The 21,060-nt window shown below is 44.5% G+C and overlaps 1 protein-coding gene across 4 annotated transcripts in view; it reads right to left on the bottom strand.

Moving 5' to 3' along the window:
• Nucleotides 1–314: 314 nt before the first annotated feature.
• Nucleotides 315–21,060, bottom strand: part of abcc3 (ATP-binding cassette, sub-family C (CFTR/MRP), member 3) — a 34,552-nt gene continuing 13,806 nt past the window's right edge. For 3 of the 4 annotated variants that reach the window (XM_028408122.1, XM_028408124.1, XM_028408125.1), the window contains exons 5-31: nucleotides 19,261–19,386; nucleotides 18,956–19,017; nucleotides 18,092–18,223; nucleotides 15,908–16,168; nucleotides 14,581–14,758; nucleotides 14,326–14,487; nucleotides 14,150–14,242; nucleotides 13,854–14,057; nucleotides 13,458–13,604; nucleotides 13,282–13,369; nucleotides 12,926–12,992; nucleotides 12,711–12,837; nucleotides 11,539–11,715; nucleotides 11,269–11,436; nucleotides 10,770–10,953; nucleotides 10,541–10,646; nucleotides 10,301–10,451; nucleotides 9,865–10,072; nucleotides 7,311–7,624; nucleotides 5,261–5,460; nucleotides 4,780–4,906; nucleotides 3,034–3,135; nucleotides 2,382–2,528; nucleotides 2,146–2,304; nucleotides 1,864–2,030; nucleotides 1,574–1,768; nucleotides 315–1,088 (exon numbers count right to left, since the gene is read on the bottom strand). In XM_028408122.1, the coding sequence (XP_028263923.1) occupies nucleotides 977–1,088; nucleotides 1,574–1,768; nucleotides 1,864–2,030; nucleotides 2,146–2,304; nucleotides 2,382–2,528; nucleotides 3,034–3,135; nucleotides 4,780–4,906; nucleotides 5,261–5,460; nucleotides 7,311–7,624; nucleotides 9,865–10,072; nucleotides 10,301–10,451; nucleotides 10,541–10,646; nucleotides 10,770–10,953; nucleotides 11,269–11,436; nucleotides 11,539–11,715; nucleotides 12,711–12,837; nucleotides 12,926–12,992; nucleotides 13,282–13,369; nucleotides 13,458–13,604; nucleotides 13,854–14,057; nucleotides 14,150–14,242; nucleotides 14,326–14,487; nucleotides 14,581–14,758; nucleotides 15,908–16,168; nucleotides 18,092–18,223; nucleotides 18,956–19,017; nucleotides 19,261–19,386 (4,164 nt within the window). In that variant the 3' untranslated portion in view covers nucleotides 315–976. Of the gene's footprint in view, nucleotides 1,089–1,573; nucleotides 1,769–1,863; nucleotides 2,031–2,145; nucleotides 2,305–2,381; nucleotides 2,529–3,033; nucleotides 3,136–4,779; nucleotides 4,907–5,260; nucleotides 5,461–7,310; nucleotides 7,625–8,528; nucleotides 8,840–9,864; nucleotides 10,073–10,300; nucleotides 10,452–10,540; nucleotides 10,647–10,769; nucleotides 10,954–11,268; nucleotides 11,437–11,538; nucleotides 11,716–12,710; nucleotides 12,838–12,925; nucleotides 12,993–13,281; nucleotides 13,370–13,457; nucleotides 13,605–13,853; nucleotides 14,058–14,149; nucleotides 14,243–14,325; nucleotides 14,488–14,580; nucleotides 14,759–15,907; nucleotides 16,169–18,091; nucleotides 18,224–18,955; nucleotides 19,018–19,260; nucleotides 19,387–21,060 lie in introns of all 4 variants that reach the window. The other variant, XM_028408123.1, reaches the window with a different exon arrangement.

The raw sequence follows: 21,060 nt of genomic DNA, 5'->3' as shown, positions 1-21,060 counted from the left end.
ACTGATAATAATAATAATATGTTATATAGGGACAGAGTTTATTCTGCTGTAAAGTTGAACATTTTAACATGGTGTTCTATGGGGATTTACTCAATTTTCAATCCAGCCTCTTGTGGACACTTAAGGAACTACAGGTAATCTATATATTAATGTATCATTAACAGGAAGTCTCTAAATCATCAGGATTATCTTAGGCCGGAGCTTCTATGGAGCTAGCAGTCAAAGTTAGCATGAAGGCCCTTTGAAGGTTTGACGCAGCATCAGGAGGCTTGACTTAATCACAGACCACAAACAATACTCTTCCTCCTTTTTTTATAAAGGCTTTATTATATTTCATATTTTGGTGGTACAGAATTCAAGTTTTTATAGATTTGGTTCACAGAAGAATCACATATTTAACTGAGCAAACTTCCCTAGATGATGAAACAATTCTTTAAAAAGTAGCTTAAATAATGGTACAGTACAAAAATAAGTGGGTTTATCACAAAAGTGTCGTTTTTTTTTTACTTATGAGGAAGGTACAGTGGCACAAAATTCTTCTTTGTAGAAAAAATAAAATAAAAAAGTTCCTCCTTCCTTCCTTCCTGTTTTGTTTTTGCCGCCGATCAGAAATGATACATTCACTGGCTTTGTTTATCCCACTGACAGAAGGCACTAAACAGCAGACTTGGGTCAAGTAGCATTTGCACATATGGCTTTTTCTTCCTATTTAGATGCCAAACAGACAGCAGGACGACACCGCCAGTGCCAGAAACAGAGGAGCGTGTCCTGATGTGGCCTGTGACAGACACTGCAACTCCAAGCAACTGCTAACTGACCCCAAGTCTGCCAAAGAGTTCAGGCTTCATTCAAAAAAAACATGTCCTGAAAAACATACCGACCGAGTGCACGTAAAGAGGGGCTCTTCAGCTCCACCGCCAGGTTTTAAAAGGAGACTGATCCTTAAGACCTGGACTGTAACGTGGGGGACGGGGGGCTACTGAGCCAGTCCTGCGTCTTTAGCCATGCCGTAGAAGATTCCTCTCTGAGCGATGAGGTTTGTAGGAGTGTCAAACTCGGCTATCTTTCCCTTGTCCAACACCAGCACTCTGGGGGGGAAGACAGAGGACACATCTGTGAAGTCTGACGAGACAAACCCGTCCAAAATCTTTCTACAATCCAAACTGTATTCAGTCTGAAGATGAATATTGATAATAAAGGACAAGGGAGTTTTAATAGTTTGTTTCCTGCAAAACTACTTTAACAAATGGTTCATTTGATTAATTTCTTCGTGCATAAACAGATGTGGAGTGAAACGGGGCCTTTAACCCTTTGTATCCTGCATGTCTCTGAACAGCATGGCTCCTTGTTCACTGCAATTTAACACAACCATGGCTACAAGTAGACTCACACATGTCTTAGTGTACGGTAAACAACTGTAAAACTGTTTTCACGCCATCAGCCGCTCACTGCAGGTCTCCCGAGTGTCTCCATGTCAGCTGTGAGGCTGTTAATGACTGAATTCTGTGATGTTTTATGTGTAAATGTATGAGAATATAAAAGTATAATGACGAACAAACAAAGTGTGTCTCACCTTGTGTAATCCATGATTGTGTTGAGTCTGTGTGCGATGGTGAATACGGTGGAGTCCTCAAACTGAGTCCTGATAGTGGACTGGATGAGATCATCCGTCTCCAGGTCGATAGCAGCAGTAGCTTCATCCAGGACCAGGATCCTGGTCTTCCTGAGCAGAGCTCGAGCCAAACACACCAACTGCCTCTGGCCCACACTGGAGACGTGACAACACACACAAACACACACAGAGTGTGACACGGAGTCTGCACACAGCTCCTGAGCGCTGCCCTTCCTTCCCTCTGAACTCACCTGAGGTTCTCTCCTCCCTCTGCACACTCCAGCTCCAGTTTTGCCGGCTGGTTGCTGACAAACTTGTGAAGGTGAGAATGCTCCAGAGCTTTCCACACCTCCTCATCGCTGTGCTTCTCGAAGGGGTCCAGGTTCATCCTGAGCGTGCCGGAGAACAGCACAGGCTCCTGCAGCAGCAGCAGCAGAGAGACAGAGCTTGAAAGGAAGCTGCAGCTGCGCGTACACATTAGGATGCATTTTACTGTCGACACTTTCTTTGTGTGTGTGTGTGGGTTTGTGCACCTGTGGAATGATGGTGAGTTTGGACCTCAGGTCGTGCAGGCCCATCTCAGCAATCTTCACCCCATCGATGGTAATCTCTCCTGCTGCAGCTTCCAGCAGCCTGAAGAGGCAGAGCGTCATGGAGGACTTGCCGGCTCCTGTGCGGCCCACGATGCCGATCTGCACAGACACACAAACAGAGCCGTCACATGTTGATCCATCAATCCACACCCCCACCACCACACACACACACACACCTTCTCTCCCCCCTTGACGTTCAGCGTGATGTTCCTCAGGACCAGGTCGAGTCCCTCTCGGTACCGAACGCTGTATTCGTGGAACTCCACTTTCCCCTCCGTGGGCCAGTCTGATGGGGGCCTCTTGTCCTCCACTTCCCAGGGCGCCTTAAAAAAAACACACACACAGCTTTTCTGACTAGGAAAACTTTCTGAACAACTCATTAGCCTGCTTGGCTTTGAGCAGAGCTGATTTGTTTATCACACTGTGAGAGCGGGACACTCGCAGCTGCCAAATATTTAAACTTCACCTCAGGGACACACTGGATGCTGCAAACAAAGACTTCCACTAAGAGCTATACCAGTGACTGTACAGGAAGGGGCACATGCTGTGATGCCATCTGAAAAAGTACACCGTGTACAGTACAAGGACCCTGGTTATGTAACAGAGGGGGCCTCCTGCTGGCACCAGGTAATCCACAGTTCTGGATCTAGTTACAGTTTATAGGTCTTTTGTTGTTCTGAGTGGAGCCACAGGTTTTTGCGGGTAAATTCCTACAGTTTAAGTGCTGCACACAGCCAGCGCTGCTTTAAAAGCAAACACATGCACAGTGTGCAGAGCGTCCAGACAGGGGTGGACACACACACACTGACATGCTGCTGACATACAAACCTCCGTCTTGGTCTCAGAGTACTCCTTCACTCGCTCCACCGCCACGATGTTGCTCTCCAGATCTGAAGTCATCCGCACCATCCAGTTCAGGGACATGGTCACCTATTGAAACAGGACCGGCTTTAAGGGCAGCATATATGCACTGACGTAAAAGCAACTGTATTAAAAAATATTCACATTTTAATCATGAAATGACTGATGTACCCTGGTTTAACACACATCCTCACCAGTTAGAGAGCAGATAAATAGTCCATAAATACCATTTACTGCTAAATAAATGGGGTAACTTTTAATAAAACCTATATTTCTTTAGTAATTGGGACTTTTCTAAATTTGTTTGACAGGTTTGAGTCAGGACAGCCCAGACAGAGTGAGTGATTCTTTGACTTTCCTTCAAATAATGTGCTAGCCGACGATTAGCCGCTAGTTAGCAACCTGCTAGCGAAAGCTAATACTTTTATACCCCCGCGTAGCCCCTCTGCGGCTGCGCAGAGCCCTATGCTATGCGTACGCTTGACGTGCACCTCCAAAAAAAAAAAACTGTATCTACGCGTCGAGGTGACGCAAACCGCTAGCGCGGTGATTGGTTGGCTTGCTAGCAGTAGCAACGTCACTCCGCTATTTGGGACCTAGGACGCACCTGCGCCGCCATTTTAGAAACTTCTATTTTGTTTATTAAAAACACAACAGGATACGCGTTCTGTTGGTCGCCATTGCTCACTGAAACGGAAAGTGGCAGAAGATAAACTATCAACCCGCCTCGACCAGGAAAGCGACGTTACAAGGAAAAACTCCGCGGGAGACTCAAACTGTTGCTTCTTTCTGAACGGATATAGACTTTCCTGCACTCCTGGACCGAGCCTGGACCGAGCCTGGACTTCTGACCTCACTGACTTTCCCCACCGCTGGACACAGACCTGCTCAGAGGTAACTCACACAGAGCTTCTCAAAACAATTAGCTTTGAGTTTTGTAAGAGTAAAACTAAGAACAACCTGGTCTATTACCTTTGAAATTTCATTATTATGCTCTGATGATTATATGTGTTAATGAATGAATATGAATCAGTGGAATGAGGGTTTAGATCATGTCACCTGTGATTTATTGTTGTATTGCACTAATACTATTGCACTTGTTTTTGCATTAAAAGAGATGAGTTTCTTAATTCTCCATTAATTTGATTGTCTGTCAATAAGCAGCAGTGTTTTATTATTTATTTCTCTTCATTGATAAATAGGCTACAAATAGCAGTGGTAAACACAGAGATCTACTGGGACAGTATCCAAAGTAGAAGCTACAGTTTGTTAGTTTGCAGAAATGAACAATAACAACACCTTGTGAAATAGTAACAAGTGACTGAAGTATAGAGATTTAGTGGTGTATGTAAGCTGACATCATCATGCCTGACACGGCTCGTATGAGCATTTAAATCAGGGGTCTCAAACTCAACTTAACCCGGGGGGGGGCCGGGCGCTGGGGGGTTTCAAATATTCCAAAAAAAGTACAACTGGTCCAATAACATTAATAACAGGTCAGAATAGGGATGCAAATTATTGATTAATTCAATAATCGTTAGTTGAATGACCTTATCCAAGTACTGTATGTGAGCTGCGTATTCACAGCGAGCACAAATGGAAATGCTGATTAACACGCGGCAGTCTCCTACTTTGATCCATTCTGGGACTATATTCTGCTATATATAGCATATATATTTAAATGGTGAACTGAAGTGTGGCAGCAGTACTCACCTGCAGAGCGTAGGACACTGACAGACCCACCAGGCCGGGGTTCAGGTTCTCCTTTCCAGTCACAGCAAAAAGAGCAGCAAACAACACAATGCAGTTCCCGATGAACTCGATACGCACTCCCAGCCACCTGTATGACATCACAGCTACAGTTATTGACGAGCAAGAGAGCTGATGGAGGAAGTGAATATGAAACGACGGTGTTTATGTAGCATGCAGTGTGGTTAAGTGCTTAGTTATCTGAATCCTTCTTCAGGAATATCTCCTGGTGTGTGTGCATTTTTTTTTTTTGTGTTCCAGTGTTGAAACATTTTCTTTCACATCCTCTGCACTCAGCCACCAGATAGCATGTCTGAACTAACAGCTGCTGTAAGTCAGCTGACGCCTGGCCATCAAACAGTGGCGTCTGTGTGCAGAGCGAAGCCTTTTCAACAGAACTGGAACACAGAGCTGCTGTTCTGCTGAGCTGAAACCAGACACGTACCTGTTGGACACTATACCAGGGTAGTAACTCTTTTGGTTCTCATCCACTTTCATATCACTCATCAGAACAAAGGCAGAGTGTCTGCCATAGGCTCGGATTACACTACAGCCAGTGACGGTCTCAGAGAAATGGGAGTATATGGGAGAGCGGCTGACCGACTCCAGGCGTTTTAGCTGCCGAGACGTGGCAACGTAAAATCTCTACAGGCGTTGAAGGAGGGGGGGAGAGAAACAGACACATCATTACAACCCGACAAGTCTTTTTTACACATGTTAAGATATTTGACAATAATAATGATGCACTCGGACACGCATACACACACGCACACGCACACACACAAAGCCTGAACACAACACCTGCAGTGCTCATCTGATATTCAGACTGCTGATAAGGAGCCGGACACTGTTACACTGAAGTCCACAAAGTGGCTTCATACTCAGGAGACTGCTGCAGGTGTTGTGTTTGTAATTACACATATATCAGCATTCAAATCAGGTTTATCAAAGTGTTAGAAGCTGTTACGTCTTCTCAGTGCAGGAAAGACACAACACAGAGTCGGGCCATGCAGGGTGGAAGCCATGACGGAGCCGCAGGAATGACACGAGGCTGAATGTTAGTGCTGCTGATTTTTGTTTTTTTTAGTGATGTGGAGGTCCAGTTAGTATCACAGACCCTCCCTTTAAATGACAACCTACTGATGAATGGTTCATACTTGAAAAATAGGTTAGTATTTTATCCAGGAAGTTTTCACAACATTTCTTAAAGGTTCCATGTTGAAGAAATATACGTGTATTGACGGTGCCTGTACGTGGACTCGTTCTCTTTGCTTGGATTTATGCTTGATCCTAAGGGCCTTGCTCAGTGTGCAGCTTTTGTTGGGCTTAGCAGACAAATTACTCACTACCTAATGTAGCCCGAGTGGGTGACAATATTTTATTTCATCCCAAACTGTTGCAGCTAATGTTAGAAAGCTGTGGAACTACCTTTCAGCTAGCTAAGGGATGTATTATCAGTGTGGCTTCATTAATATTTCGCTAGCTAACATGATCCATAGATTCCTGGTCATCAGCTAGCTGTAGAACTCCTACATGGTATGGACCTGGTGTTGATTCTCCGTGTCCAATTCCACTGTAGTGTCATGATAGGACATAAATACAATCCTGCACAGCCGCAGATACAGAACAGAGTGACCCAACAATAAACTAACAACAGAATTGATGCACACTTGCACACAGTGTATGACGTCTGACTGTAGTTCACATAATAGCCACATGTGGCAGTATCAGTAAGGGAATTCTAACATTAGACCTATCCTAACCTGACCCCCAGTATGGGTCAATGCTGCATTTCAACTAATTGTACGTCGTAAGAAATGCAATGAAACCATTTAAATCCTTTTCAGCATTTGTAGATTTTTGTGTGACTTCCTTTCTCTGCGAGGTTCTAACCTCGACATGACGCGCAGCCTCGTCTGTGAGTACAGTGATCACTTAAACGCTACAGATTATTGGGTCAAATTTAGTATTGATTTAAGATGAATTCTTCTGCAATGATGAACACAACACACACACTCACACACGCCACTATTACAACTGCTGTTCTCCAGCCACCACTGTTCATCTGGTTTTCACACCACAATAGGTCACACAGAGCTGCTCCTAAGCCAAACAATATTCTTGGTAAAAGCTAACTAGTTCTTCCACTTTGTGCAAAAGTTAATGGCGAAGGTACTTTTTAAACTTAAACCCACAGTCAGTGAACACTTTGAGGGCAAAAAAAGTCATTAAATCTGCATAAATCATCAACATTTGGCTATAAGAGCAGCCCTGCTGACTCAAATTTGAATTTATGCTAAGTGGCGCTGCTAGCTACATCCCAGGCTTATACTACTACCTGACTACTAAGCCACTAAGCCAGCTAAAACTAACAGATCACACCACACTGAAGCACCAAAACAGCACTGATCACTGATCCAAACACACACACACTCCACAGCACTCTCAGACATGCATGTTGTATTAATGAGTTAGCAGACTCGTTTCCTATTTACCTGAACCCACCAATAGAACACCATTAACGGGGCTATGACTATGAGGAACATTGGGGTGAGGGCAGAGCATATGAGCAGCACATTCAGTGTGTACCAGAAAGTACGCATCCATATGTCAATATTGTCTGGGATGTGGGAGTCTATAGCATCCACGTCTTTGCTGAAGCGGTTTAGTAACCGCCCAGTGGGGGTGCTCTCGAAGAAGGCCTGCGGAGCTCGCAGGACCCCCTGAAGCATGTTGCGGTGTGTGAGCTTGGCTGCCCGCAGCATACTGTAGGCCCGGCACAGCAGGCAGTTAACCAACAACAGCGCACCTGCGAGAGGAAGGGGGTGGGGGGGTGGGGGGGGAGAGGGGTCAACACAACAACACCTGCGTTAAATTGATTTAGGGCCCGTTTCCCAACGTCTAATGACACAGCAGCTTCCACTGTCAGGGCAGGATTTTTGTACTCTGATGGTGTGAAAACAACGTTTTGTGAGTATATAGCTACAAACGGACAGAAAACACCACAGGCCTCACTTTTGTGTCACCAGAAAACTCTTTTTGTTCCACTTGTAAGGCTGAGATCCTGCAGGAGTACATACAGCCTGCCTCTGCTGTGTTTCTATGATTATACAGATGTAAATGTGACAGCAGGCACTTGGAAATTCTCTGATTTCTTTTTTACGATTTAATGCTGTTGTTCTAAAACTAAGATGCCCCACGTTTCCATGACAACAGTTTAATCACAGGCCTTACTGTAATGCCTTCAACAACTTCTGACACCCTGAAATTAGCCACACTGGCCTTTAGTCACAATGAAGCAGTTCATTTGTAGTAACTCTGGTCCACCACTAGAGGGAGAGTATGGATCACTAAACACTGGGCTAACATCACTTTACACTAAAGTTCTATGTATTTTGTGTGTGTGTGTGTGTGTGTGTGTAAGGCTTTGGGTAGGACAGGAGGCGTTTTGGCTGCAGAGAGAGGAAAATGAATTTAGGATTTGAAAGGGAAGTGATCGCAGCAGCAGCAGGTGCTCATCATGGACAACATCGCAAGCTACTGAGAAACAAGGAAGGGAGGAGGGAGCAGGACAGGGTTACAAAATCCACTGTGCCAACGTGCATGTCGCATGCCAGTCCAGGAAAGGGAAGAGTCCAATATTTGCAAGAAAAAGAGGAAGAGACAGGATCGCTTGGCACACAAGCAACATTTCTCCCCCCCACCCTGGGTACCTGGACAAAGATGTAAATGAAAGACAAGGGTGCTATGACAACAGCAAAAATGGGGGTGCTGGAAATGATAACGATCATGGTGGAGAGGGAAACAAAGAAGGTGCCCAGGAACATGAGCACAGTGGATGGCAGAACTTCATCAATGACGTAGATGTCCTTGGAGAAGCGGTTGATGAGGCGTCCTATAGGTGTGGTGTCAAAAAAAGACTGAGGCGTGTGAAGTTTGTTGATGAGCAGATTAAAGTGCAGCTTCCTGGCTGCACCAATGTTCCCCATGGCTAGTGTGAAGGAAGAGATCATGACCAGGATACCTGGGATGGGATTTAATCACAGAGTAGGAGTAGAGAGACAAAAAAAAAGGTATGGGAGAGGAGGGTTTTACTGTGGAATGAGAATGCAATGGAATCACCAGGTGACAGTTCACTGGAAAAAACATGCATCATTATATGTCACACTCCATTTAAACAAGGTAACACTGATGAAATGTTTTCTTCTGGCTGACAGCATCTCTTAGGAAAACTGGCTGCAAAGCAAGTAATCTCGGATTATTAATAAATTAATAAACTGTAAGGGAGGAATTGTTTACGCAACATAAACCATATGGTCAAAAGTATGTGGACACACTACACCACTAATGAATGTATATGTTTTTTAAGTTACAATTAATAACCAGACATGTGTGGACACCCAGCCTCCATGTGTCTGGTCGCCCATTAGCCATTTGCAAAGTCAGATAAAGGGTGACTTCAGGTGAACTTGAGGTCAGGACATACAAAGTTATGATTTAAATCCTTATTATATGCTCTAAAGTCTGGAAGTGTTTTCAGGATATTTTCCAATGGTTTGTCCATAACACGCCAGAAGTATTAAGATTTCCACCTTCAAAACGTAAAACTATGGAGCCCCGCTGATGATATGGTCAAAAAAATAAATAAATCGTGGCCACGACTAGAGCGCAAGGGAGTGGGGTGCCCAGCCAGGATGCACCCTTCCTGGGCAGCAGGGAGCAATGATCGCCCCTCTCCCTGTCTATCATGTCACTCCCGGCCCGGACAGGAGTTAAAGTGACATGATGGACAGGGAGAGGGACGATCCCTGCTGCCCGGGAAGAGTGTTCCCTGGCCGGGCAGCCTGCTCCCGTACTCCTCTGTCACGAATTGGTATTTTGTGCGCACGTTATATATAATTCGTGGCCACGATTTATTTATTTTTTGCCCATGTCATCAGAGTGGCTCCATATAAAACAGACTGCCCAGGGTGTCCATTTACTTCTGGTCACATATATATATATATATATTGTATCTGTACAGATGACTGTGAGTTCAGTGTTTCTTACCTTGTGCAATGCCCAGTGCTGCGTACACCCCCACCCTCATATTCACATTCTCCTTGGTCTGATTTGTCAAGGCGTCGTTGGTCCACTGGCTGAGCCAGATGTTTGCTCCGATGGCGGCGGCGCTCTGACAGCCGTACAGGAAGCAGATGATCACTGACAGCAGCAGCCCCACCGCCTTGGCGTATTCCAGGTACACTTTGGCTTTCACCTGGGTGTGAATAAGAGGTTAAAGGTCAAAGCCGTGTGATAGGTAACCTGCACAAAAAAAATGGATCACAGATAAAGTTTGATTGGTCGACCTGTTTAAACATAGTGGAATCTTTGGACTAATTGCATCATATTTAAAGAAAGACAATTAACATTAAATGCGTAGCTAAATAATTTGAAACGGCACTTTAAATTTTCAGTCAGTAGATATGTTAGAACCGTGACTAACCCTGCCCGTCTCTGCTGTCTCCGCCTGGATGAGTTTCTCCACCTCCCGCGGTTTCTTCTCCAGCTGCTCCGAGTGTTTCCTTTGGCTGCAGCCGTGCCTCCTCACCGAACGCGTTCTGGGGTTCTCTCCATCTGAAATGATGCTGATCTGCCTGCAAAGGTGACAACAAGGAGGACAACAAAACATGGCTGCTGTAATTTTATTTTACTGTGATTAAACAGGACAGGACATTAAATATACCGTATGAAGTTCCTCTTTGCTTCATTGATCCCTGGTTCATTGTCCACCATGTCTGTGTGGTTGCTAAGGGCGTCCTCTGGGAACAGTTCCTCCTCTTCAAACTCCTCTATGAAAGCATTGATAAAATAAGAGTAATATACTGTCAATAAACCTGCTCAACCTCACGTTATCTGATATATATATATATATATGTATATATATTTAAAAAAAGGAGGAAGTATTGCTCTACCGGTAACCTCGTCCTCCTCGATGATATCCTCCAGGGCATAGTTTCTAAGAAATTCTGCGAAGGCTCCGTTCTGCTTGAGCAGCTCCTGATAGGAGCCCATCTCTGACACCCGACCGTCCACCATCACCATGATGTTATCTACCTGAGGCAGGAAGCTGATGCCGTGTGTCACCAGGATGCGTGTCTGGAATGAAAACACCAAAAGAAATTCCAGTTACAGTCTTCTAAGAAAAATATATTATTATTACGAGCTCAACTTAAGTGACCTATTTAGTGCAGGATGCCATCAAGCCTAAACGAGTCTAATCAGGAACCTGGTATCATAACCATAAAAAGATAACATGCAATAAACTGATAGAGCGTAATTCAACTTCTGCTCTACTGAAAAGATAAAATACCACTTCCTCCACTGAAATGAGAAACGTTAGCAGCTCTTCACAATGCTAACAGGCTAAAGGTTGGGTTAGCTTGTATAGAACTTCACTCTGGGTTTTCTCACCTTGCCTTTCAGCAGCCCCTCTGGACCAATGAGGTTGTCGAAGATGTGTTTTGACACGTGGGCGTCCACGGCGGACAGCGGGTCGTCCAACAAGTACACTTCAGTGTCACTGTACAAAGCTCGAGCGAGGCTAACCCTCTGTCTCTGACCACCGGAGAGGTTGATGCCCTGCAGGGTCAAAACAGGTTAGTTTGAGTCATTCAGCAGAAACACAAAGAGGTTACTTTAGTGAAGAAAGGAACTGAAAGCCCTGCTTTTTCTTTTTTTAACCTTCTCTCCTATCTCAGTCATGTCTCCTCCAGGCAGCACTTGCAGATCAGGGGTCAAAGCGCAGGCATCCATGACGGAGCGGTACTTCTGCTCATTGTAGGGTTTTCCAAACAGGATGTTGTCCCGCAGGGTGGCGTTCTGTATCCAGGCCTGCTGAGGTACGTAAGCCACCGAGCCCTGAGGACAGAGAGAGAGGCAGAATTCTTTACTGCTGCTGCTTCCTCAGCTAGAAACAGCACTCCAGTCTGCTATAATTTACCTACACTATGTGACCAAAAGTACATGGACACCATGTGCAGCTTTAGCTGTTACTTGTGAAGAGGGACATCTTAATGCTGCAGTCTGTTAGATAATGGTTTGCACTGTTGATTGATTATCCATGATTGTTTAATTAATGTTTTTTAACATTTTATGGACAAATTAACAGGCTGAACAGGGAACCTGAGTGTCCACACTTCTTTTGTTGATATAATGTAGTTTATTTTTTAATTTTTTGGTCACTTTGGTTCACACTGGGGAAAAAAATCTGGCTAAAGCGGGATTCGGGCCTCTCCAGATGTTTTTTTTCTGAGTGTGAACACCTCGAATCCGGCTGTATCCAGTTTGATTTCAATCTAGTGGCTAGATCCACCCATGAGAGGTGGATCTAGCCGGATTGGTTCAAATGTGGCTCAGGTGTGAACGCAAATGTGGCTCGTGAATCCGGCTAGCGACATGATACTTCCGGTTAGCGACATGCTACTTCCGGTTCACGGGGCACGACACGGGACAAAAAACCGCACAACGCATGCGCACACACGGTCCTACCGCGGCCTGAACAGACTCTGTATATTATGAGGCACCACCTAGTGGTTTGGAGGACTGCAAACATGCTGGATGAAGCCGGATTGAGTGCGGACACAAAAAGATTTGAAAATAGGTCTGAACGCATCCAGCTTAAAGGCTGTCTGGACTCAATCCTACTCTAGCTGGAATGACTTTCTCCAGTGGCCTTGGTGGCAGTAAACTATGCAGTGAGAATTACCTGAGCCTTATCAATAAAAATAAGGGTCATGAGACCCATAGAACCAAAACAAAGATGCTAAAATTCTTGAAGGGAAAATTATCAGGGAATTAATGTGTCTTTTTGTTTTTTATATTATGTATGATGTCATTTAAAAAAGATAGATTACCCGAACAGACACCTCTCCCTCCAGTTTCTCCATTTCACCCAGTAGAGCAGAAATCAGGGAGGACTTCCCACAGCCAACATGGCCGACCACAGCCAGCAGGGAGCCTTGGGGCACCATCACATTAATGCTATAAAACAGACACACGGTCAACATTACACACTGCAAACACACATGACCAGTGCAGACATGCAGCATGTGGCTTTTCTGGACCTTACTTGTGCAGAACAGCAGGATCATCTTTACCCCAGGTGAACTTCCCATTGACAACTGTGACTGAAAACTCTGAGCAACAGAAAGACAGATGATGTATTTTTTTCAGCAGCTTTAAATGGTGGCACGGTGCAGAGCTGGTGGCACAAAAGGCTAAACAAACAGCCGTTAGTCATCCAGACTCTGAGTCACAGGGTGAAGGGGGTGAGTGAGTGGGAGAGAAGTGACTTCGCTCTCTGTGCTTCCAGAAACTATTGAGTTTACACAGTAGACTGATGACAAAGCACATTTTCTTACACATTAAACTCTGTCTAAAGCACATTCAGTGACAGCATAAATACCCAAAACGGACGTTGCCTACCTGTGCCTGTGTTCTTTCTGTCAACAGAGTCTGGATCCAGCTCGTCATGACTCAGGAAACTTTGGATTCGCTTCAAGGAGACGCTGGCCTGCAATGCAAAACAAAGACAAAATAAAGGCACTGGCTGAAACACACACTGAAGAGGGAGTTAAAAAAACAAGTGTTCAAGTGCCCACCTGTACGATGCTGCTGATGACCTGGGGAAGCATGTTGAGAGGAAACCTGAGGATGTTAAAGAGCGACAGAGACACAAAGGCCTTCTCCGCATCCAGGACGTTGTTCTCATCCACAGTCACATACACAGCGAATGTTGTCAAGGCAACCTGGAAACACACACGGACAAACAAGCCGCTCAGGTACAAAGATCCATCCAGAGAGATGTTCAGCAGTCATTGCTGTGACTCAGCAGTAAATCCAGTGTCAACAGCTGGAATATTCAGCACTTCAGAGAGGTGGTAGTCAGTGATACATGCAGGTGTTTGGATGGGAAAGTATGTGTTTATATGACCTGCTTTCTAAATCCTGCTATGGAAAATACTTAAGAAGAATAAGAAGAACATAGCTGAGCCTACCAGAAAGGGGGCGCTGGTCCAGGCCATGGTGGACAGCGCTCCCAGATAGGCCGTCTTGCGCAGCACGTTGAGCTCCTTCTGCCGGATGGCCAGGACCTTTTCTTTGAAGGAGTTCTCCCAGGCGTACAACTTGAGGACTTTGATGCCGTTCAGAATCTCATTCATCAGCTTGATACGAGAGTCCTTGTACTGCATCTGCTCCACCTGAAGAAGAACAGGGGACAGACTGATGTCTTCAAAAGCCTCTTCTCCAAACCCAACCAAATCTACACATACATGTCGTGAGGAAACGTTACCTGGTAGGCGCGGGTCTTCATGGCAATGACCGCATTGAAAGGGATGAGCATAATCATAACTGCCACACCAGCGAGCACAGACGGACCGAGGTTCTGTGAAAGACAGTGACAATGTGCTGCCCTGAGTCGTCAGATTCTCACATTGCCTGTAATCTGGCTGTTAGCCGTGCATGTACCTGCCAGAGGAAATACAAGGCCAGCATGATCTGAAGAGGAGCGGACCACAGCATGTTGAGGAAGGTGGTGAGGTCCATGAACCTCTGTGCATCCACAGACATCAGGTTGACTATCTCTCCCACCGTGGATGAACGTTTGGCCGCGTTGGTTATCACCAGGGCCTGCAAGGCGATGAGCAGCGTTACTATTTTGGAGCCTTTTACAAATAAATAGTCCCAGATTTTGCTCATTTTATGTCCGTCTCTACAGCATACCTTCCTGTAGATAGCTCCGATGAGTGCGGTGCGCACATTCATGCCGGTGACAAAGCAGTACTGAAAGTGATGGTGGAGGATGAGAGTCTGCAGCAAGGCTGTGAAGAACATGAGGAAGGCCAGTGTGTAACCCCACCAGTCGGGAACGTTCGTCTGTTTTGTGAATGAGATCAACATCCTACAAAAAAAAGAAATAAAATCTCCTTTGATACGAGTCTTAAAGGCCCCGTTCACACTGGAGAAAGTCATTCCAGCTAGAGTAGGATTGAGCCCAGACAGCCTTTAAGCTGGATGCGTTCAGACCTATTTTCAAATCTGGCTAGCACACACTTGTGTCCGCACTCAATCCGGCTTCATCCAGCGTGTTTGCTGTCCTCCGAACCACTAGGTGGCACCTCGTAATATACAGAGTCCGTTCAGGCCGCGGTCGTGTGGTCTTTTTGTCCCGTGTCGCGCCCCATGAACTGGAAGTAGCACGTCACTAACCGGAAGTAGCATGTTGCTAACTGGATTCGCGAGCCACATTTGCGTTCACACCTGAGCCACATTTGAGCCAATCCGGCTAGATCCACCTCTCATGGGTGGATCTGACCGGAACAGGCTGATTGTTATTGAACAACGGGTTGTACAACAGGGGTGGAGCCACATCCACCTTTATATGCAGAGTATGCTTTAGTTTGATCAGCCAGTTTTTGATTTATTAATGATGCATAAGCTGGAATTGACCTTCAAGCGCTGTAGCTGCAGAGTGAGTGTAACAGCCGCTGCAGAGTTTACTATCAGGCCAAAACACAACCTGTTATCTATGGCTTGAGGTTTAACTTTCCATGTTTGAAATAGATTAGAAATTCTTGGAAATAAATGTACTGCCGGCTGTGAAAAAAGGGAAGCGATCTGATGTGCTTAATAACTTCTCATTTCTTTATGTTCTTCCTGATTTTAGTCAGATTAGAATGGCTCCAATTCATTCAGCTTTACATGGGTAATTTTTTTTCCCACCACACAAACACAGTGTCATAACTGACGAATGATCTGTGAGCACAGAGCGGAATACATACAGGAAAACTATGCGGTCAGCCGCCTCTGATACTTTATCTCCCAGACTGAGATAAACCGTCACACAGCTGCTATCAGTAATTTCCCAAGGGCACAAAAAGGAAACATATTTACATGACGACTTTGCATCCTGGACAAGGACAGTGTGCATAAAGAATGTTTAGGGCTACTATAATTTAAATAATGCAAAAATACACACCAACATGCAAACGTATATACTAAGAAAAGCTTATCGAACAATGTTGTTTGTGTTGTTTTTTTTTTTTTTTACCGGAGCAGCTGAGGGTTGACGAACGTGATGGCGTCCTGCAGCAGCTTGTAGGCCGAGCCGATCAGAAAGTACGGTCCGAAGGCTTTGATGAGGGCCCGCAGGAAGGACGGCTGGCGGGGAGCAGCTTTCTGATTGGACAGCAGCACTTCGACTTCCTCAGGGCTGGTGGGACCGTCTCCTCCTCCTCCTCCTCCTGTGACGTGGTTGGTGGTCGATGGCGGCGGCTTGGCGTACAGGGCCTGGCTGGACAGATTCTGTTCACTGTGGATGGAAGGCGACAAAGTAAGGTCAATATATACAGCAGTTGTTTTTAAATGAGTTCTGCAATAACATGTCAGCCAGATGGAGGCGTTTCACGCTTCAGCGTGTTTGACATTGATGCATGGAGTTAATAATCAGGCCTAATGGCCGGGTCAAACAGTTGTGTTAAATATTTTAGTGACTTTGGATTTAGTAGCAACATGGACACAAGAAAACAACTCAGAATAGTGTGAATCAACACCTTTGTTCTGGCTGCATGTGGTAGACACAGTCAGTAATGTCAGAAGGACCTCAGGCAGAAACTTTTCCGTTAAAGGGAAGTAAACTAAATCTGTTCTAATGCCGGCTTACAGCAGAGGAGTTGGATTCCTGTTGTAAAATAACTGTGATGGAACTGGTTTCCAGGCTGAAAAGGCCTAATGGAGCTTGTCCGTATCGTCTTACGCTCTGTGTACACTGAAACTGACAGGAAAGTTGTGGGGCAGAGGAGCGGAAGCAGCCGGATGGAGGTCAAAGTTCAATGTGCACAAAATTACCCTCTTTGTTTTGATGAAGTCGCACAATTCTAACACAAAGTGCCGGACCAGTTCCTCCAGCGTGTAGCTGTGGAATCCAGCATTATATGAGAAAACTAATTAACTTTGCCGAGCAGCAGGGGGGAGGTGGATTTATTCCTCAGAGGCTCTGACTTTAAAAGCCCAAAATATTCCACAAACACAAAGACATCAGAGCAACTTGACGACAAAAGAGACCAAAGTATTTTTTCACATGTTCCCTCTGATGTCTGCAGACACTCTGTGGATTCCTTCTGTTCTTAACAACCCCTCAGTGAAATAAACGGTTCATATATTTACTATTCTGGTGCTGGAGTTACAAAAACATATGTCACATGGTACAGAAATGTATGCCTGCACACACACACACACACACACACAGGGCCATACCCTTTATGAAAACATCCTCTCTTCTCTGGTCTGACAAGGAAATGAAAGGATGCTTCTAACATTTTTTTTTAGAAAGAATTAGAATTCACGTTCAGGAGGCTTACAGTCTGTCACTGCTAAACTGGTTAGGATCGTAATGAGGCAATGACTTCTCCAATTATGGGCTTTAATTATGTGTTTGGTGCCTCCAGCTGCAGCTGTAACTATGCATATCCAGGGATTCACATGTATTATTCTGCTTTGCCATGAAGCTGAACTGTAGGGATGCACAGTATTCAGTTTTTTGTCCATATGCCTCAGATCTGCTGATATATTCTGTCCTTTCTGTAGTAAAATGTACTGTTGAGAAAATGGGAATGCTAAGCTAACACCACCTCGAATTTGCCTTTAGAACACTATAGATATAGAGAGGTCCACTTAATGGTGCCCATCCACCGCTGTGCTTGACGGTGTGTATGAGGTGTTACTGTTGGATTTTTTTGAATCTCAGTCGTGCTTCCGTGTGCTTTTTAAAAGCAAAAGAGGTTTTCTCCTGGTAACACTTAAAACAAAGTGTACTTGTTAGTCTTCTTCTGATTGTGCTGTCACATTAACATTTAACATGCTCAGTGAGGCCTGTAGCATCTGAGATGGAGCACTTGGGTTTTTTTTTGTGTTTTTCTGAGCATTGCACGGTCTGATCTTAGTGTGAATTTGCTGGGACGTCCTCTGTCGCTGGGAAGATTTACAGAATGAAAGAAGTGTAAAATAAATGAAGAAGCATCATATGTCTGTGGACAGACTGGATTATTGACCAGCTGTGCGTTTTAAAGTATCCAGGTTACAGCAGTTCTCCTGTTTCCAGCTTTAACCTGATTTCTCTGGATAACATGCTGTCTCATAGTGACTGTTTTAATCTCATGCACCGAGAGGCTTTTATACAAGTAACACACACACAGACATGCTGGGAAAATTCCGTCCTTCCTCTCCTCACACATACCTCTTGGCCTTGGCCTGCTCCTTGTCCCACTCCTTGAGGAGTCTGGGCACCATCACCTTGGAGCTGTCGCGCTCGTTCAGAGACCACAGGTCTTTGACCTCCAGGGGCATTTTGTAGCCTTTAATGGCCATACTGAGGAAAAAGAATCAACAGTTTAATTCAATCCGGTACATTAAGCAATTCAACAAAACAAAAAGGACAATTACTGTAAATAAATGGGACTTCTGCTTCCATCCCCTGTGTGTTTCACTCAGTGGCTAAAATATAATCTCAGAGCCTTTATTTAACTTTATTGAGTTTCCTGGAGTTTCTAATCACCATTATGTTCCGCCCGGATTGGATTTCACAGGATATTGGTTTGATGCATTTTGTGGCACAAGGGAAGAAGATTGGCTCAGAGTACAAAAGAAAGAAAGGCACAACAGGCACTGTTTACATCCACGATTATTCTGTTTTCTGTTAAAATGATGCATATTAGCAAAACAGAGAGCACCAAGGGTTTATGTCAGTTTTTCATCTTACCAGCGAGCTTAAGAAATGCTACCACATATACCCCAGATAACTCTGATATTATCTCATGATTACAGCTGGAAAGATCCTGTCAAATAGAGCAACGGCAGGAAAGTATGTGCATTAGCACTTAACAGCACTTGATGAATTTTTTAATTCTATTTTGTTTTATTCATATAAGCCTCAATTTCCTTTTTAGGCTAAAATTAGTAGCCATTGTCAGACTTGCATCTACTGCACCACTGAAGCTTCATGTGCAAAAGAAAGATGATTCTACTCATTATTATTATTCCTAATTAATGTAGTTAATGGGTTTTTGGAAGTTGTGTGTGTGTGTGTGTGTGTGCCACCCACCTCGTGAACCACCAAAACGTCATGGTGGATAGAAAACCTGCTGTTGTTTCAGGGCAGGGATTCTGAGAAGAAATTGGAAAATGTGCAGAAAAATAGGCCAATGAGGTTAAACAAGGATAAAGACGACATATTTCTGTGAGCAGCCAGTAACAACTGAATTCTGTGTGTGTGTGTGACCTGTTTTAACAAGCTGCCCACTCAAGGCTTTCAACAGAGTGCATGCGATGTCAGTGTAATATAGATTAGAGGCACACAAACATGCTGAGAGTGTGTGTCGTTGTTGTTGTTGTTGTTGTTGGACTCACCGGGTCGGTGACCACGTTGGAGAAAAGAGGAGGTTTCTCATTGAAGCAGCAGAGGATCAGCTCACAGACCACCAGGCCGAAGTAGAAGTAGAAGGTGGTGAATCGCAGCTTGTCTTTGACTTCGTTCTGAAATGTTGTGTACAGGAGCATCGGGGTCAATTTCATGATGGATGGACTGAAATCCAGACATTGTTGACCGTTTTTATAGAAGACAGGTCTCAGAAGGACTTTAAAACTCAGCCGACCAATTCGCTTAATCTTCCTGTGGGCGTTGCACGTTTTGTTTCAGACATCGTTCATGGGAAATTAAAATTCCACGAGTGGAACAGCATCAAAGAGGTGCCAAGCTAGCAGCCCTGCTAACGTTAGCTGTTCAGGTGAGGCAGGAGAAGAGTCTGTTTGCCTGTCTTTGACCTAAATGCTGACATCAGCGTGCTAATAACAACGTTGATGTTGTTGTGTTTAGCAGCTGATAGTGGCCGCCTCGTTCTGTTCATTCACAATATTCAAAATATTTTCACACTGTATTGAAAAAACACACTGAGCTCATTCATTCATATCGGGTCTGTGCCCACAAAGGGAGTCACTGATCTTTCCCGTGATCGAGCGAGGACTTTTTGCATCGGTTGATTTTCTGAATCGGTGTGATTATATCATCACTGTGTGACCGCGGCTGCTCTCACAACCAAAACACACTGATGTTCAAAAGAGACGAACAACAACATGTAACTTTTTTTCACCACAACATTAAGTATTTTACAAAACATGTGAAACATGTAGCCTCTGCTTGGTTAGTTGAGCTGCAGCGGGTGCTGCTGATCATCAGTCCTTGATGAATTGTAGACGTTTTGGCGTTTGCAACATAAACTATGGTGTTAAAGAAGCAAGCGTTGCATTCTGCAGCGAGAACGCAGAGGCAAATGCACCCCATAATCTGACCGTGCAATGATCAGAGGAAGAAAAAACCAAGAGCTACATCTTGGAGCCTACAGGCCTCACTGAGCATGCTCAATGTTTGATGTGTGACTGAACAAGTACAGTTTGTTTGAAGGGTTCCCAGGAAAGACTGTCTAAACTGCATCTGAACAAACACTTGTGGAACACTGATGAGACCAAAGTCGAGTTGTTCCTATTGCTAATGCTAATGCACAGGATCACAGGATCTGGGCACCTTTCAGTCACTGAGTGAACCGATAACTCCTCTGTAAACCAGAGTGCTCTAGAGACAAATGTGAGTCCATCTGTCCTATAGTTAAAGTGTGGTGAAAATTGGGTCATGCATGAAGACAATGATCCAAATTCCACTTCATTTTTACCAACTAATGGCAAGGTGAATTAAAGAAGGGAGTATTACTAACATATAATGAAGTTCCTACCTGGAGGCCAGTCTAAACAAGTCTAAACCTTTCTTTGTGGTGTGATTTTAATCATTACTTTAATGTCTCATACATTTCTCTTGTCCACAGACCATGCAGCAAAAACATCATAAAGGAACCTGAGCCGGTCACAGCAGGACAGCCATAAATCAGATTACCCTCCACACGCAGATACATGAATATCAACCAATGTAAACATGCTAATTAGGGTAAGTCTTACTCTAATTATTGACCATAATCCAATCATTACGTGCATATTAACACAGCCTCTAACCCTTCCACAGCGGAGACATGGAAGTCTGCCAAGTAGAGCAGACGTTTCAGGCTGCAGACAAACATATTTTTAGTCAGATCACTCTTATATTAGCTCCTTTCTTTCACTCCTAGTGCTCATACGTAGCATGTCAATGTAAAAACTGTTAAT

Source organism: Parambassis ranga, chromosome 6 (assembly GCF_900634625.1).
Source record: "Parambassis ranga chromosome 6, fParRan2.1, whole genome shotgun sequence".
Classification (NCBI taxonomy): Eukaryota; Metazoa; Chordata; class Actinopteri; family Ambassidae; genus Parambassis; species Parambassis ranga.
Note: the sequence above shows the minus strand (reverse complement) of the source record. Positions and strands in the feature narration are given on the sequence as shown.